At 40.8% G+C, this 19,298-nt stretch overlaps 1 protein-coding gene across 11 annotated transcripts in view; it reads left to right on the top strand.

Moving 5' to 3' along the window:
- Positions 1-17,082, top strand: part of ANKRD46 (ankyrin repeat domain 46) — a 36,938-nt gene extending 19,856 nt beyond the window's left edge. For 7 of the 11 annotated variants that reach the window (XM_060115952.1, XM_060115953.1, XM_060115958.1 and 4 more), the window contains 4 exons: positions 4,443-4,543; positions 7,519-7,855; positions 9,336-9,494; positions 15,064-17,082. In XM_060115952.1, coding sequence (XP_059971935.1) covers positions 7,545-7,855; positions 9,336-9,494; positions 15,064-15,280 — 687 coding nt within the window. In that variant the 5' untranslated portion in view covers positions 4,443-4,543; positions 7,519-7,544 and the 3' untranslated portion in view covers positions 15,281-17,082. The remainder of the gene's footprint in view (positions 1-4,442; positions 4,544-7,518; positions 7,856-9,335; positions 9,495-15,063) is intronic. The other 4 variants (XM_060115962.1, XM_060115959.1, XM_060115963.1 and 1 more) reach the window with 1 other exon arrangement.
- Positions 17,083-19,298: the final 2,216 nt, after the last annotated feature.

Genomic DNA, 19,298 nt, shown 5'->3' with positions numbered 1-19,298 from the left:
TTTTGAGGTAGACTGCCTACTTCCTCTTCATTTATTAGGTCTGGTGGGTTTTTACCTTGCTCCTTCATCGGCTGTGTGTTTTTCTGTCTTCTCATTTTGTGTGACTTACTGTGTTTGGGGTCTCTGTTTCTCAGGCTGCAGGTTTGCAGTTCCTGTTGTTTTTGGTGTCTCCCCCCAGTGGCTAAAGTTGGTTCAGTGTGCAGGCTTCCTGGTGGAGGGTACTAGTTGTTCAGTAAAGTTGTGCAGGCTTCCTGGTGGAGGGTACTAGTGTCTGTGGTCTGGTGGATGAGGCTGGATCTTGTCTTTCTGGTGGGCAGGTCCACGTCTGGTGGTGTGTTTTGGAGTGTCTGTGGCCTTTTATGATTTTAGGCAGCCTCTCTGCTAATGGATAGGGTTGTGTTCCTGTCTTGCTAGTTGTTTGGCGTAGGGTGTCCAACACTGTAGCTTGCTGGTCATTGAGTAAAGCTGGGTGTTGGTGTTGAGATGGAGATCTCTGGGAGATTTTCAGTTTGATATTATGTGGAGCTGGGAGGTCTCTTGTGGACCAGTGTCCTGAAGTTGGCTCTCTCAGCTCAGAGGCACAACACTGACTCCTGGCTGGAGCACCAAGAGCCTTTCATCCACACGGCTGGCACAAGTTGGCCATCCCTGGTTTCATGTCAACATGATCTCAGGCACAAACCTCCTTGTTTTTCCATTTTGTCTTTAAGTTACTTGTTGAAACAACTGGCCCACGGTCCCCAGTACTGTCGCGGCTTCGGCTGCCGGGACCACTCCAGAACCGGCAGCCTCAGTGAGGCCGCCCTCCCCTCGGTCTCCGGGGCAGTTCCGTGACAGCAGAGGGAAGAGACCCCGAGCCGGGAGTTCCAGCTCTGTGGAAACGCGGGCTCCGTTCTCTCCATTAGCTCTTAATACTTACCTTAAAGTTCTGTAGATTGACCTAAGATTAACATAAAATAAAATATAAAGGAAAGAGAGTATTAACTAGAACTTTCTTATCAAGCTGGGGACTCACAAGCTTTCACTAGAACCTCCTTATTGTTATGTGGGTTGAGACAAGTGCTGTTTGGCGTTAGGAGCTCTTGTTGCTTAGATCTGGGTGACTGCCTTGTCCCAAAGGATGAGTGCCTCCATCCTCATGAAGTTTCCTGGGCAGTGCCACAGAGCATGGAGTTGGAGTTTTAAATCTAAGCTGTGCCAGCCCTCTAAGATCTGACCCCCAAAGTCCTGCTTTTAACAATCCCAGGGAGTTAGCCTCTGAGCCAGTCATTGGACATTGTCCGTTATGGACACTGTCCCTTAGGAATCAGAACCAGGCCATGGTGAACAACCAGAGGACTTTCTGGGGCTTGACTCTTCCCATTATTGACTGTTCTTGTGGTTTTTCTTCTGCCAGGAGGAACCAGTTCTCTTTTTCTTTCCTGGAGGTCTTTACTCCCCACTAGATGTCACCCAGTTGTTAGAAACTGCTGTGTTACCAGAGGATCAGTGCTCTATGCAAGCTAGAGCACAGTTGAGGACTGTACCCAGCCCCAGGAGAGCAATAACTGTTATTTTTTGCGTGCTTAAGTCATACAGCTAGTAAGTAGCTGAATTGGGATTCAGACCCAGGCGTTCCAGCTCCAGATGCATTCTGGGTGGAGTAGCCAAGTTCTTTGAACGTCTGACAGTAGAGAAACCGCCTCTCTAGAGTGCTGTTCACTCCTGAAAGTAGCGCCTCTCAGGACAGTCAGACTGTGTCACGTCTCTCCTTTCTGCTTTCCCACCTCTAAAGCAGCCTCCAGTATGCCCGTATCCATTCACAAGGTGACAGACTCAGCCTTCTGTGAATCTTGAAAGATATCACACATTAGTGCCTCTAACTCTGCCTGTGGAATGGTTCTTATGACACATTCCCTTTGGTAAATACCAGGGTTTCCACCTGAGCCCTTCCAAATGGTAGGTCCTACAAACTCTTCCATAAATAACCTCTTACTCTCCTAGCACCCAGAGAAATGGCCTCAAAGAAGACCTTCCTTCCTTCCTTCCTTCCTTCCTTTCTTCGTGGAGATGAGCACATTTAGACTCAACAGTCTTTTCATCAAAATCTTTAGGCCTCTATATGACCCAGACATTGCACTCCTGGCCATTTATCCCGGAGAAATGAAGACTTAGTATAAAAATACGTACCTGAATGTTTTTAGAAGCCTTAACGTAACACCCAAAAACTGGAGATAATCAGATGTCCTTCAGTAGGTAGACAGTTAAACTGTGGTACATCCATACCTTGGAATACTACTCAGCAGTAGAAAAGAAACAAACTGTTGATACAGACAACAACCCAGATAAATCTCCAGAGAATTATGTTGAGTGAAAAAAAAATCCTCAAAGGTTACATACTGTATGGCTCTATTTATGTAACACTCTAGAAATGACAGAATTATAGTAATGGAAGACAGTAGTGGTTTCCAGGGGATAAGGAGAGGTAGGGGCAGGAGGGGAGTAGGTGTGGCTGTAAGAGGGCAAAGATCCTGTTGGGGCTGGAAATGTTCTGTATCCTGACAGTATCAATGTCAATATCCTGGTTGTGATATGGTACTACTTCACTCTGTGTTACCATCAGGGGAAACTGAGTGAAAGGTACACAGGATCTCTCTGTATTGTTTCTTACAACTGAATTTGAATGTACAATTATCTCAAAATAAAAAGTTTAATTTAAAAAATCTTTAGTTCTCTTCACCCTTTGGACAATAGTTATTAACGTGTCCCGATTTTTATTCATTTCTATTATTTCTTGGGGAACCTATCAATAGCTTTCTAGTGGTTTATTTAGAGTCTTCAGCATTTTCTTGGCAGGTTTCTAGTAATTAGGTCTAATGCATTTATATAGTATTTAGTTTGAAATCACATAAATTTGTAATTTGATCGTTTTTTTTCTTACGTGACCTTGTCATATCAAAAGAAACTGGCAGAAAATGGTCTTTCTTATGGATTTATGGAAACATTAGGATTACTTTGGGGACACATAACTATATAATCTATAATTCTTATCTCCAAATAAACAGCTACACTTGTCCTTTTCATAATATAAATCCTACTATCTTCAGAATAATCCCTGTACCATTTTAACATTGAAAAAGCCACATCTTATATTAATATATTAGAGAGAGACTTTAGTCATGAAGACTCAGCTCTAGTGGGCAGGACGAAAAAGGAAAATAGTAGGCTTTGGGTGAACACAGACTATTTGTTCAGGGAAATCAATTAAGTGGCTCAGTGATAATGAAGTCTGTCTAAACTGGTATTACAGACTTGCAAAAATATAGGGAACAGTTGAAGAGGGTTGAATGTTTTGTGTATTATCATGTCATCATGGTATTTGCTGAACTGTCGTGGGACTGGTCCTCACATGTAGTTTGTCTTCACTTCCAACCTCACACTGATAGCCCTTATGATACAACCTGACTTACATATGGCAAATGGAGCTTCATAAAATGCCATTGATTATTCCCTATAAGTTTATTTAAAGGGACTTGATGACAGCGTAAATGACTAGTAAAAGTCATGAATTTCAGCTGGAACTATAAATTTGGGATTTAGACTTTATATCCCAAATTTACCACTTAGCATATTATCTGGAACATTTTGGGCACACAGTAAATGTTTGCCTAACAAATTACTATTGATTTTTTGTGGTCCATGCTGCCTGTCCATGACCCCCTCGCTTCCACGTTCCCTCAAGAGAAGAGTGCAGTGGGACTGACGGGGGACTCTCCAAATGTCAGTGACCTAAGGGGAAACCTGAGGGGGGGTCCCAGCGAAAGTGTGAGCGTGGGGCTGCACCGAGATGCAGGAGGGGTGGGGTCAGGCATGTGGAAAAGACTGCAGATAGATTTGAGCCAGTTTTCTTCCACACTGAAAAGAAAAGATAGGGGGACAATCTCAGGAGGAGATTTAAGTACCAGTATTCAAGACAGATTAGACATTTTTTTTTTCTTAAATGTACCTGTCTGGTTTAAACACAAGTATTGGTTGTTTTTAATTTTTTCCCCCACTGCAAATAGCATTTTATTTCTAAAATTGCTTTAGCAGGCTAACCTGAGATGTAGCCACATTTATAATGGGAAAAATATGCAATCCAGATTCTGGTAAGTTAGAGTGAATTTTCAGAGCGCAGTTTCTCCCCTATTGACGGTAACATAATCTGGCTCTCTTTCTTTCATCTTTCTGACCGTGCTTTCTTGTTAGTGGGCAACAGAGCTTCTCCTTATTAAGCCCATCTTTCCTCCTTTTCACCACTTTATTACTCATCATTGACTTTAGTAGCCTCATAAGTTGATGCCTTACCCATAGGTTTTCTGGAAAATATCTACAGGTCCCTGTACCTTGTCCATGTTTAGTAGAATAGCAAGTCCTTTTTCACACCACATCTTTGTTATAACTGAATTTTCTATTTATTATAGATCCTTGCAGGTACATTTCTGGATAGTCTGTTGAACCTTCTTAAGAATTCAGAGAAACTCCCGTGTGACCACGGAGAGAAAGATCTAATCTTAAGGCTTGCGTGAGTATTTTCTACTGTGGACTTCCTCACAACATGTGAAAGCTTCAGTGAACTGTGGCCTTGCTTTTGGGCAGATTCAGTTCTATAGTCAAGATGAAAAATGTTATCTATCGTTGGGCTTATTAAATTTGGAGGTTAGTAGTTTCTCAAGGACACAAAGAAATCACAAAATAAACCATGCTTATTCTCACTTAAAAAATAGACAAGAAAGACTTGTCCTTTTTACCGAGCTGATATTCGAAAGAATCCCAGTCTGCAAACCACAAGAATTCTTAACTGTTTGAACCAAAAAGACCAAGTAGGTTGTTTTTCATTATCTATTCTTAGAGAATTTAACCGAAACACGGTACCTCTTGAAAAGCACTTGATATGTGGTATTTTAATTTTTTAAAAGCTTGTGATACCTCTGTCTTTTTTATGATCCAATCCAATGACTACCGTAGGGGAAAATAGGGAGATTACCCTTGAAAGAGAATTCTTTTTTTTTTTTTTTTTTTTTTTTTTTGCGGTACGCGGGCCTCTCACCATTGTGGCCCCTCCCGTTGCGGAGCACAGGCTCCGGACGCGCAGGCTCAGCGGCCATGGCTCACGGGCCCAGCCGCTCCGCGGCACGTGGGATCCTCCCAGACCGGGGCACGAACCCGCGTCCCCTGCATCAGCAGGCAGACTCTCAACCACTGCGCCACCAGGGAAGCCCTTGACTGTTTTTTTGAGAAACATCTTCCCATTGGGTTAATTTCTTTAAAAAGCATTATATAGTATCGTAATCTGAGGTTTGTCTTCTCTTGAGCCCTGTAATTCTTAATCATAAACATATTTTCCCGTTATTTAGAATTATCCTTAACAGCTCCTTCTCACCCTTTATATTCAACAGGTCACTGAGTTGTGTTCATTCTAACCAGTGTATCCCTCTCCAGTATGCCCCCTTCTCTCTGCCACTGCCTTAGATCAGGCTATCATCATTTCTTGCCTGGATCTCTACAATGACATACTGATTGATCTCCCTGTCTCCAATCTTGACCCCCTCCAAACTAACCTCTCTGTATTGCCAGAAAGTCATCTTTCTGAAACACTAATTTACTAAGACCATGCCATTTCCTTGACTTAAAATCCTTCAATGGCTCCTTACTAAAATTCAGGTATAATAAATCTTACTATGGACTTGTTAGGAAGATTAAATGAAATTCATTGAGACCCCTTAACGCAGTGCCTGGCTCAGAACAGGCTCTCAGTCTGTGTTAATGTTTCCCCCTTGCACGCATGGCAGCAGCAGAGCTTAAGGTGGCCCAGGAATAGAGGGACAGCGGCTCTGCTGGAAACCAGGCTAAAAGGAGTAGGGGCCAAGAATCTCACCGAACTCCAGAGCCAGGCTTTCCTAAACCCCCGGGAGGTTAGGCACAATAGATTGATCTAGCATCCAGTTCCATCTGTGTTCCAGGAAGACTTTGCCTGATAAATTATAAGCCAAGCTCATCTGTGACTAAGCTTTTTTAACCTTAGAGTAAGGGAGCCATCTTAACAAACACATCGGTCTCTGCCTTTGTGTTTTCTTTTTTTTTTTTTTTGCGGTACGCAGGCCTCTCACTGCTGTGGCCTCTCCTGTTGCGGAGGACAGGCTTGCTGAGCACAGGCTCCGGACGCGCAGGCCCAGTGGCCATGGCTCACGGGCTCACGGGCTCAGCCGCTCCGCGGCATGTGGGATCCTCCCGGACCGGGGCACGAACCCGCATCCCCTGCATCGACAGGCGGACTCTCAACCACTGCGCCACCAGGGAAGCCCCTGTGTTTCTTGTTTTGGTTTGTTTTCTCTTTAACTTCTTAGTAAAGTTTCTTTTGTCAGGCTTTAACTTTTTCTTAAATGAACCAAGGAAGGGACAATTGCAGGTGGAGTGGAGACACATCCACACACGCATGCACGCACGCACGCACGCATGCACTGAGAGACCAAGGAATTGCTGAGGGCGGGGAAGTATCAATGAAGGATGTGTGGAAGTACCTACTGGTGAACCGAGGCTACTCAGATGGGTGAAGTATTAGCATGGACACAGCTGGGATTGCTGCCTTTTCCTGCCTCTGCATTCCCACAGAGACCTGTTTTTCCTCATCTCTCCATCTTCAGACAGTGGGAGTTTGGCAAAATCAGATATTTAGATAACCACAGAACAAAGCAGAATAGGATCAATACTGTAAAAAGGACAGAATTCTTAATTTCATGATATTTCCAGTTTTTAAATTTAGTTTGTTGCCTTCCTTAGCTTTTCTCTTTCTATGAAAAATTTGAAGTTTATGCTCTAAACACAACATTTAGCAGGTCCTTATTGAGTGTGAATTAAGTTATTGTTTTTTTTCATGCTGATTTAGTTAACTTTTGAGCTGATAATTCTGTTTTACCATATAGAATATCTCAAATACAATAAAAAGCAAATATATGAAAGAGAATTACTTTGTTTTAAATAAGAATCTCTACCAGTAGTAGCATTTGTGTGTGTGTATGTGCATGTATAGGTAGTTTTATGAAGTTTAAGGAACATGCTGTCTTTGTCTTCTGACGATGTAATAAACTTAAATCTAAGCACTTATATCTTGCTTCACTTTTAAAAAGCTCAATCCAGGGACTTCCCTGGCGGTCCACTGGTTAAGACTCCACGCTTCCAATGCAGGGAATGCAGGTTTGATCCCTGGTTGGGGAACTAAGACCCACGTGCCACGTGGCGTGGCCAAAAAAAAAAATCTCAGTCTTTTTATACGATGAAAAGTGAAATACGGCTTTATGGTAATTTAATTGCAATTTTGATTCAACAGATATGAAAAAAATGAGACACTTTAATGGAAAATAAAATATAATAATTGATAGTGAGGTAATTTATTAGAGGCAGGAGGCCAAGAAGGAAAAGAAATAGCGCTTTTCTAAATGACTTCATTGTCCTGATTTAGTTGACTTCTCTGAATCTTGCTCACCTCATATTTCATTACAGGAACATTCCGTCACCACATCTGAACAATGTCCTACGTTTTTGTGAATGATTCTTCTCAGACTAATGTGCCCCTGCTACAAGCCTGTATTGATGGAGACTTTAACTACTCCAAGAGGCTTTTGGAAAGTGGCTTTGACCCAAATATCCGTGACAGCAGGGGCAGAACAGGCCTTCACCTCGCAGCAGCCCGAGGGAATGTAGACATCTGCCAGTTATTACATAAATTTGGTGCTGATCTCCTGGCCACAGACTATCAGGGAAACACAGCTCTTCATCTCTGTGGCCATGTGGATACTATTCAATTCTTAGTTTCCAATGGACTCAAAATTGATATTTGGTAAGTTCTGTGGTTTTTGAAGTCTTGTCACTTCTTCCCATTAGTCTGTCAAGCAATGATCTAATCTTGGAATCTGTTGATTTTGTTTCCTCACTGATCGAGCCTAGTGACAAGTTCAGAAGGGTATTGAGGACCATGAGTGAGGGAACAAGAGGCTGACTTCTAGATTTATGCTGAAGCAGTGTATGTTTTTCTATGAAAATAGTGGCTAGGTTCTGCTACTAATTAATTGTGTATTGTAAGACAAGGGCAAAAGAAGAAAAGAACTAACATTTGTTGAAAATCTCTTACGACCTGGGTGCTGCACATACTGTGTTTAGCTCATTTAATCCTCAGAATGAATAACTCTTAAAGTAGGTATTCATTTTATAGATGAAATAATTGAGACAAGCATTATGGGTTAAATGACTTAACAAAGGTCACACAGCTGGAATTTGAACCTAGTTCCACCTGATTCCAAAGCTTGTTTGCCTTCTATCGTATAATTTACCATGCTAGCTTCATAATCTCTCTGGGGCGCTCACAGTCCTTTTGATACTGAACAATTTGAAGAAGTAGTGGTTTTTTTGGTTTGTTTTAGTGATTCCTTGTTATCAGGCCACTTTAAAAAGTGACCTTGACCTTTAAGCTACAGTTTCATGTTGCCCTAATTTATTGGTGCTATAATGTCCCTAAATCTGAATAAGACAGTAAATGGTTCGGCTGCTACAGAACAGGATGTGGTGGGAATTAACTATAGGATTCAGTGTTACTTGGGCTCTCTCCTGTTGTTAAATAGCTAGGTGAACCAAAGCAGCTTATTTGATTGCTTTTGAGCGTGGGTGTTTTTTTTGTTGTTTGTTTAATTCTTAATTTATATATATATATATATATATATATATATATATATACACATACATACACCCTTGGGCTTCCCTGGTGGCACAGTGGTTGAGAGTCCGCCTGCCAATGCAGGGGACACGGGTTCGTGCCCCGGTCTGGGAAGAGCCCACATGCCGCGGAGCGGCTAGGCCCGTGAGCCATGGCCGCTGAGCCTGCGCGTCTGGAGCCTGTGCTCCGCAACAGGAGAGGCCACAACAGTGAGAGGCCCACGTACCGCAAAAAAAAAAAAAAAATATATATATATATATATATATATATATATATATATATGTGTGTGTGTGTATACACCCTTCTCATGAAATATATAAATGTCAGATAAGGATGAATCTAGAATTTTCCAATTAATTTCTAAGAAGATGCCCTCCTTTTCTTTTATTTATTCTCACTTATCTACTCTTGCCTGTATATATATATTTTTCCTTTTTCCCTAAAAGGAAAAAAAAAAAAGGTTAACTCAAAATTCAGGTTCCAACTCAACCGCTGGTTCTGCTCTGTGTTTTAATTTTGAGTTAATGGGGCCCATGCCCTCCTCAGTGAGATCAACACAAATGGCTACCAACAGTATAATATAACCTCTTTATTTTTATGAACTTTTTAGCAATCATCAAGGTGCTACACCCCTAGTTCTGGCAAAGCGCAGGGGAGTGAATAAAGATGTCATCCGATTGCTGGAATCTTTGGAAGAACAGGAGGTAAAAGGATTTAACAGAGGAACTCACTCAAAACTGGAGACTATGCAGACAGCTGAGAGTGAAAGGTACTTAAGATATCATTTTTTTAAGGGACAAGTCACTTTAAGTGAATCTTTTATGACAACTTTTTGTCAGCTTTATATTTATTTGCTTTCAAGTAAAGTGCTTTGATACTTTCTTTGAACTTATATTAGTCCTTCTGGCTCCAGATTACAATTTAAAAGCTATTAACGGAAAGTACTGTGTGCCCACATGCACAGAATGTTCTGTTAGCCACTGGGCAGGGCAGCCTGCTATATTGGTAGTACAAGTGAGAAGAGCTGAATAAGAGGGAGGGAAACAGGAGTCTGAGAATTTAAGTACAGATCACAAAAAGAATGGAATTTCGAAAAAGGAGGAGAAAGATAAGTCAGGACAAGAACTTGGACAGTATTAGAAAAGACCAAAAAGCTACCTTTCAAAGGTAGGGAATTAAAGTGCTGAGGAAAAGTAAAACAGGAGAGTAAGACAAGACTTAACACAGTTCAGTGATGTGAAAGTGACTTTTACATGAGATGGAACAATGGAAACGTGGGCTTCTGTAAGTAATTGAAGCTAAGATGTAGTGACTGACAGGACCTCAAACGTCTCATCATTTCTCATCTAGAAGCAGTTTAGAACATAGTTCACGGAGCTCTGGAAAGGTGACCAGTCATCTTTTCTCTGGCATCATGGGCTCAACAGGTAAAGTCTCTAGGCCACACTTAGTTGTACTAGCATGTAATTTGGTTGACCACCATGGAGTTTAAGCTTTCCAGGTATTACAGGGGAGGAAGGATGATGAGCTTTACAGTCTCCTCCCAAAATTTTCAGTGGACTAGGGCCCTCATGAGCTATTGACCCAGTAGCAGATTGACCAAGACTTGGAATTAGGAGCCTATGGTCCACTTAGACTGTTGGGATCATTGTTTCTGGGAGTTCCAGATGAAATCCTCTGTTTTTCATAGTTCACCCTTAATTTGATTCTTCTGTGCCCGTGACTCCTTTCCTCCCTCTTCATGGACTGCCTGGTGTACTCGTTGGGGACTGTTAATTCTACTCTCAAGTTTAGGATTATTTTGTTTGTTACAAATACTTATTATTGTCCAAAGAAATTAAACAGTTTTACTTCTAGAACATGCTCCTTATGAGTTATTACTGAAGGCTGGCAAGGACATAAAATAAGAAGCCAGAGGTGCATTGGCAAGCCCTTCTTTCACCTGTGTGCTCTGGATTGGCAGTCAGGGTGCTATAAGCAATTCAATAACATTGAGTTATCTGTTTTTTGTTAAAGATCATGTTCTTGCAAAATAACTTAAAATTTATTTTCGAAACTACTTTAAGCTCCTTTACTGTGAAAAATGTCCGAGAATGTGCATTTTCTTGGTATATATTCAGGACTTTGCTTGGTATATTTTGTTAATAGCCAATTTCTTGTCATCTCTTTATTAGAAATACACTTTATTTTGCCTCAGTTGTGATTACTTATTAACTAAGAAGTGATTAGTCCTTTGAGCAACGCAATATGAGGTATTTATTCCTACTTCTTTCACGTACCTGCCGTTGCACTTCAGCATGAGAACCTGCATTATTTACGGCATTACGTAAAGCCTGTCCTTTGAAACTTGAATTATTAATACTTGTACTACCTAGTTGTCCTATCTTACTCCTGCCCTTCAGTGTCATGGTAGGAAGGTGTGGTTGAAGCTTAAATTAAAAAGCTTAAAGCAGCATCATTGGTTATTAGGGAAAATGCAGATCAAAACCACAGTGAAATACCACTTCATACCCAATTGGATGGCTACAATCAAAAAGATGGACAATAACAAGTACTGGCAATGATGTGAAAAAATTCGAACCGTCATACATTGCTGGTGGGAATGTAAAATAGCATAGCTGCTGTGGAAGACAGTCTGGCAGCTCCTCAAAAAGTTACACAGAGTTACCATACGACCCAACAATTCTACTTTTAGGTATACACCCAAGAAAATTGAAAACACATGTCCACACAAAAACTTGTACATGAATTTCATAGAAGCATTATTTATAATAACCAAAAGGTGGAAACCACCCAAAAGTCCATCGATGATGAGTGGATAAACAAATGGTCATCTATCCATCTAGTGAGACATTATTCCACCATAAAAAGGAATGTAATACTGATACGTGCTACAACACGGATGAGCTTTGCAAACATGCTACATGAGAGAAGCCAGACACAAAAGGCCAAATATCATATGATTCCATTTATATGAAGTGTCCATAATCAGCAAATAGAAAGTCGTGGTTGCCAGGAGCAGGGGAAGGGGCAGTGGGAAGTGGCTGCTGAAGGTACAGAGTTTGTTATAGAGGCGACCAAAGTGTTCTACAATTAGACGGTGGAGATGGGTCTACAACTTTGCGAATTACTAAAAACCACTGAATCATGTACTTTAATTTTTTAAATTTTACTTATTTTTATTTTTGGCTGTGTTGGGTCTTCGTTGCTGTGTGCAGGCTTTCTCTAGTTGCAGCGAGCGGGGGCTGCTCTTCATTGTGGCGCGTGGGCTTCTCATCGCGGTGGCTTCTCTTGTTGCGGAGCATGGGCTCGAGGCACACGGGCTTCAGTAGTTGCAGCATGCAGTCTCAGTAGTTGTGACATGTGGGCTCAGAAGTTGTGGCTTGCGGGCTCTAGAGCACAGGCTCAGTAGTTGTGGCGCATGGGCTTAGTTGCTCCCGGCATATGGAATCTTCCCAGACCAGGGATGGAACCTGTGTCCCCTGCATTGGCAAGTAGATTCTTAACCACTGCACCACCAGGGAAGCCCCTGAATCACATACTTTAAAAAGATGAATTTTATAGTATATGAATTACATCAATTTAAAAAAAGTGAGGGATGGACTTCCCTGGTGGCACAGTGGATAGGACTCCACGCTTCCAGTGCAGGGGTTCTGGGTTTGATCCCTGGTTAAGGAACCAGATCCCACATGCATGCTGCAACTAAGAGTTTGCATGCCACACTAAGGAGCCCACGTGCTGCAACTATGGAGCTGGTGAGCTGCAACTAAGGAGCCTGCGAGCCACAACTAAGGAGCCGGCCTGCCACAACTAAGACCCTGTGCAACCAAATAAATATTTTTTAAAAAATAAAAAAAAGTGGGGGAAAAGCTTAAAGGGATTGGCTAGTACATGGCATTGTGGCATAGCTGTGTAATGATTAGCCTTTTCTAGAACAGGAGATAAAGCAAAATTTTGAATGTATTTAGTATTTTCCAGTTCCCTTATGATTCCCTGAAACATAGCATAACTTCTTAAGGGCCTATCAGTCACGTTGATGAAAAACATTTCCCCACAGCCCCTTATATCCTAAGTTTAATTAGTTCCTTTTTACTAAGGATGGGATAGGTATGGGATAACAGACAGTGTAGGTGACACATGTACAAAAAAGATTACACATGCACACACAGACCATCATGCTAGAATCAGGTATTTCCTAGACAGTAGAAAACATTTCATTGGATCAGGTTGCTATAGACAGTTCTGATTGGCAAAACTTCATGGGCTCCTAGAGAACGTGCAACTGGATTCTCATTTTACAGGTCCCTACCCCACCCGCCACTATCCAAAAGTAGAGTGTTCCTAGGAAAACTTTCCTTAAGCTGAGATGGCATAAAGCAATTGCCTTAGGACTCATCTTACTAATGGATGCACACAATATATCGAGATAAAGCACAGGTGCTCACAGACACAGTTCAAAGATATTGCAGCTGGATGCTGAGTGTAGTTCCTGGGGAAGGAGCTTGGTGGTGCCACTCTTGCTGCAAAATAAACATTGAACACTGTGTTTGCTTTTCGCCTTTTTTTGTATACAAGCAAAAATCCTCTTGGGATTACTTTCAGTTAGCAAACACTGGTAGTAGTGTAGATGTTTCTTAAAAGTGAGGTGGGGCTTCCCTGGTGGCGCAGTGGTTGAGAGCCCACCTGCCGATGCAGGGGATGCGGGTTCGTGTCCCGGTCCGGGAGGATCCCACGTGCCGCGGAGCGGCTGGGCCCGTGAGCCATGGCCGCTGAGCCTGTGCGTCCGGAGCCTGTGCTCCGCAACGGGAGAGGCCACAGCAGAGAGAGGCCCACGTACCGCAAAAAAAAAAAAAAAAAAAAAAAAAAAAAAAAAAAAAGTGAGGTGGCATAAAGCAGACTTTCAAAAAATGGAGGATACCTGTATATCTAACACTTTTAAGTATGAGAGCATGTTGACTCAGACGTAGTCAATAAATTTCATGTAAGTCAAAATTAACCTCTCCTGAACTTCTTAAAGTTCTAATCTTATTTTTGAACTTGCTTGAGTTTTCTTTAAATTTTTGTGTTGTTGTAGATTCCCATTGAAAATTTCTTCTCCTATTGAGAAGATAAATATAAAAAAAAAGTTTGGATGTCAAACAGATTGGCCCATTAAGAAATCACCTTCCCATGAATAGAGATGACTCTAAATGCCAGTAAACGCTGAAGTGCCTTTGTTTGACAGTGTCAAGAAGTAAAATAAAGTTGTAGGTTACCAAAAAAAAAACAACTGTCAATTTTGCATGATGAACCAGACTCTTAAGACATTGTTTTGTGCTGTTTCCATTGTTCTGCCCCAAGGTGGTTGGAAGAACATGAAGAGAAGGAGTTTAGGAAGGATAATAACAGCGGTAGGTAGTTGATACCTATGATTATGGTCATCATGGCTTTAATCTAAATGATACCCTGTTGTTGGTCCTGCACGTTGTGACATAATTGTGGGTGCTAATCCCTTAGAGCTTCAAATTCATCACTGTGCAGCCATCCAAATACCAATGTCAGATATACTGTATTTGTAGTGGTCATATTTCTCACTTATATAGTTACGAAAACCTGAATCAGTGTTTTTATGGTATTTGTGCTACCTTATTTTCAACTAGACTCAGCCTTTATATAGAAGAGGAATAAACATATTTTGTGTTATTCTACAAGATAGAACTAAAACCAGTAGGAGGAACCTATTAAGAGGAATTCCTAATGGCTAGCCCAGTCCAAGTGTACAACAGACTGAAGAGTAAGCATCCATTACTAGAGTATTACAGTTTAAAGAAGGAATTCCTTCATTGGTCAGATTATTGAACTAAATTAATAAAAATTCCCTTTTCACTTTAAGATTCACATACTTTATAGAACAGTTTTTTAGATTTGCCCGTCTTTGCTTATTTCCATTAACATGAATTCTCAAATTTTGAATCATCGTGTTGAATTCTAAATTTCAAATAACCAAATGTGTTTTGCTTTAGTACCTGGTGTAAACAACGCATTTGACCTACTTCAAGACTTCTGCTTGGGACGTTTTTTTTAGAAAAGGATTTTTAACTGACTCTTCTAGATACTAAGCCAAGAAACATAATCATTACTGTTTAGCAGTTTATAGTTGAAGTTAGATTGTCCAGATACCTGCACGTATATAAATCAGTACACAAATGGGTGAGAATATATATATATCTAAGTCAGTTTTCTTCTTGTAAATATTGTATTTTAAGGTTGGTCTTTTCTAAACAATGCAGTTCCTATGGTTTTATGTTTTTGAAATGTGTTGTTTCACGCCCTTTCTTTTCCCTTTGCTTCTCTCACAGTGCCATGGAAAGCCATTCCCTCCTCAATCCCAACCTGCAGCAAGGTGAGGGGGTCCTGTCCAGCTTCCGAACCACGTGGCAGGAGTTTGTAGAGGATCTGGGCTTCTGGAGGGTGTTGCTCTTGATCTTTGTCATTGCTCTGCTGTCTCTTGGCATCGCCTACTATGTGAGTGGGGTGCTACCCTTCGTGGAAAACCAGCCTGAACTGGTGCATTAGAAGAGCCCATGGGAGAGGAGGCAGATGCCAGTGTCCTGGCTTGCATTGTTTGTTCTCAGTTTCTCAAAGTTTTCTCTTGGTGCAAGGCAGTGAGGGCTGTACATTTTTTCTTTTTGCAGTTTTACACATTGTAATCCTTGTAGAAGAACTAACTACATACTGTAGTCACGTATATTGTCCTTAAAGCTACCTCCAACTCAGCCTGACTTCTTAGGAAAGGCTCTGCATAGCCTTGTTTGATAAAAACATGGAAGTGACTAAAGAATGAGAGATAGAGGATGAGACTAGGAAATCCTTGCTACAGAAACCTTACCCTAACATAAGACCAACTAAAGTGAAGTGTTTGAAGGTTGTCTTATATGATTAGTTTTGATTGGTAGTTTTGTTTTGTTTTTGTTTATTTTTGCAAGAGCTGCTTTTCTCTTTTTATTTACTTTCTCTGGGGATATCGGGGGTGGGGGCTAGGGGAGAATGAAGCATTCAGCTTAAAACTTGAAGTGCTTTTTTCAAATCCTGTAGAGCAAATCAGTATTTTTGGAATGTTTGGTTTGTTTTAATATTTTCAAGTCTAGTCACATACCAAACAGAACTTTGGAAAATGAGCTGTATTTTCCTCAAAAATGACTGATTTGATCTTATATTTATTTGTTTTTAGGATAATTTTGATTTTTTTCTAAGCTACTTTGCTTGTTGTTGATATCTGTGACGAACTTGAGAAGTTCATTTTGTTCATTTGTCAGTTTCCCCTAGTGTTTATTTCAGAGTTATTCTATTCATCAAAAATGCAGTCAGAAAACTTTCTCTACTCAGTAGTTAGCAGAGGAAAATAATTCTGATGTTTAAATGTCACTGTAATTCTGTAGTCCTATTATTATGGTGAAAAATTCAGTTCTATAAGCTAGCTGTGTTGTCACAATTGTATTGTAGTTCATAATTTTTTCATTTTATGTGCAATCCTGTTCAGAGGCCCTGTTAGAATTGTGGTGACAATCCCATCCATGTCAGTTGTTCTCTGATGGCAAGAATGGATGGTGTATTTCTGAATTAACAGTGTTGAACACTATTGTACTAGGTGTCGTAAACTCTTTATGAATGCTAATATTATGTAAATTGAAATATGGCCCCCAAACTTTATTGCAGCTTTTAGCAGTTTGAAGTCCTCTTTTGTTAATGATTCTGCTATGTTTTTTTTTTTCTGCTATGTTTAAGTCATATTCTTGGGTTATTAAAAAAGGATATGAAGACTTGAGAATTATTCATTGGGTGTAGTCAGAAAATTATAGTGAAAGAACTAATGGTTTTATTTTTTAGAACATAAGTCATCTAAGCTACTGCTAATTGAATTGTTGCTAGAATTAGAAATTATAATTTAAAGCAGAATTGGTATTTCTGTGATTCTTTTTGCTTCTTAATATTTTCTCTTTTGCATTTATATATCTAGGATTGAGGCATTTTTCTTTCATGTGACTTTATCCTGTCTTAAAGAGCTGTTCTAAAATTCCTGATTTACCTGGCTGCCTCAGGATCAGCTCATAGCATCTTGCTTTTAGGTTAGATACAAACAAAATTAATCATACTTGGTGTAAATACAGCAAACCGTGGTTGTTAGAATGGAGAGCACTAGAACTCAAAGTATATTCAGATTAAAAGCTTTGGAATTAGCTTTGCTTTTGTTTGTAACTAAACAGATGTGCAAAATTGGTTAACATGTATGTAAATATATTGCATTTTTTAAAGATTTGTGTTTCCTTTTAAGTGCTCATTTCTTTGTATTCTATTCTCTGCATTCAGTATTCAGTAATACTACCAATAAACGTATTTATAATCTCTTAATCACAATCTGTTTGCTTAGGTATCGTTTTTCTTTTAATTTAGGATTTTTTTAAGTGGGTTCCAGTTGGCTGTTCATAAAAACAAAGTTTTTTTTTTTAAACCTGTTGTAATAGTTATATCATGTTTCACGTATGTTAGCCTTATAAATGTTCTGACACTAATTTGGTTGAATTGCTTTTGGATTAGGCACCTCCCAATTTTACAGGTCAGTTCACGTGCCTCATCTCATTTCATCCTTGTGTTCACCCTACCCCTGCTGTATTTCCCCATTTTATAAGATGAGGAAACTGATACTAGGAGGTTTAAGTAACTTGTCCAATATCAGACAGCTAGGACATAGTGGAATAGGGATTCCACATTCAGGCTCTATCCCCAATTATGTTTGCTTTTTCCTCCTGCCCTGCTGTCTGTCATGAGTCTGGCAGTGGAACCATCTAGAGTCTTGCCTACTGTCATCTCAGCAACACCTGTTACTAAAATTTTCACTCCTGTTTCTAAATACTTATCTTTTCCTCCTCCTATAATGCACCATTTTTCCACATCCTCCCAGGATTACTAACCCTTCATACTGAAGCTCAAACCCTGGCATGTTCAGAAAACCTAACATAGTTAAACGTATCTGACTGCCCACTTCTCTACCTCTCATTCCTCATCACTTACCGTACTCAGTAAACAGGTACAGTTGACCCCTGAACACTGCAGGGGTTACTAGGAAGTAGGGGCACTGACCACCGCACAGCTGAAAATCAGCGAGTAACTTGACAGGGGGCCCTTGGTATCTATGGTTCTGCATCTGCAGATTCAGCCAACAGTAGATGATCTTGCAGTACTGCACTACGTATCTTTTTTTAAGATTTATTATTTATTTATTTATTTTTGGCTGCGGCTGGGTCTTAGTTGCGGCACCCGGGATCTTTGTTGAGGCGTGCAGGATCTATCATTGTGGCGCACTGGCTCTTTGTTGTGCTGCACGGGTTTCCTCTTCTCTAGCTGTGGCGCACAGGCTCCAGGGCGCGTGGGCTCTGTAGTTTGCAGCACGTGGGCTCTAGTTGAGGTGTGGGCTCAGTAGTTGTGGCTCATGGGCTTAGTTGCCCTACGGCATGTATGATCTTAGTTCCCCGACCAGGGATCAAACCCACATCCCCTGCATTGTAAGGCGGATTCTTTACCACTGGACCACCAGGGAAGTCCCTGTATTTAACAAAAAAATCCGGGTGTAAGTGGACCCATGCACTTAAAACCCTTGTTCAAGGGGCAACTGAATTTTTTTTTTTTAAAGCCTGGTGGGATTTTTTTTTTTTGGCTGCGTTGGGTCTTCATTGCTGCACGCAGGCTTTCTCTAGTTGTGGTGAGCAGGGGCTGCTCTTTGTTGCAGTGCACGGGCTTCTCATTGTGGTGGCTTCTCTTGTTGCAGAGCACAGGCAATAGACACACGGGCTTCCATAGTTGTGGCTCACAGGCTCTAGAGCGCAGGCTCTGTAGTTGTGGTGCACGGGCTTAGTTGCTCTGCAGCATGTGGGATCTTCCCAGACCAGGGCTCGAACCCATGGACCCTGCATTGGCAGGCGGATTCTTAACCACTGTGCAACCAGGGAAGTCCTGAACTGAATTTTTTTTTTTTTTTTGGTTTTTTTGATAAGTTTCATGAGAGCAGGGACTTGGTCTGTTTTTCCTTTCCTATTTGTTCACAGTGCACCCTGTAGAACTCTTTGAACACAAAGACTTTTTTTTACAATAACTGTATTTCTTCTTTTCAGATTTAAACGTGCTTTTCACACGTTTCCTCCAACAGGCTGCATATGTGAATGTGCTGACCATTCTTCTTCCGCAGTATGCCTGCCGCTGGATGGAAGGGCTAGAGTCTTGTACCCCTGGCTTCTTTATGTAAGAGCATGCAGGCTTTCCACTAGTATAGCCTCCCTCACATTTACCATAGGTTTTTTTAAAAAAAGCATAGTTGCTATCTTTTTTACCACATGGTATTAGAAGTCCAGAAACAATAGTCACCTTTTGTTGTTGTTGTTGTTTTATTTTAACCAGACCTCAGTCTTTGACTTGTGAAATTGTTTATGAATGTATCAAAGTGCTTTCAGCTGCAAGAAGCCAAAATCCAAACTCAAAGTGGCTTAAACCATAGGAAATGTGTTGACTTATGTAACTGGAAGCCCAGAGGTAGAGTAGACCC

This window comes from Mesoplodon densirostris, chromosome 13 (genome assembly GCF_025265405.1).
Source record: "Mesoplodon densirostris isolate mMesDen1 chromosome 13, mMesDen1 primary haplotype, whole genome shotgun sequence".
Lineage (NCBI taxonomy): Eukaryota > Metazoa > Chordata > Mammalia > Artiodactyla > Ziphiidae > Mesoplodon > Mesoplodon densirostris.
Note: the sequence above shows the minus strand (reverse complement) of the source record. Positions and strands in the feature narration are given on the sequence as shown.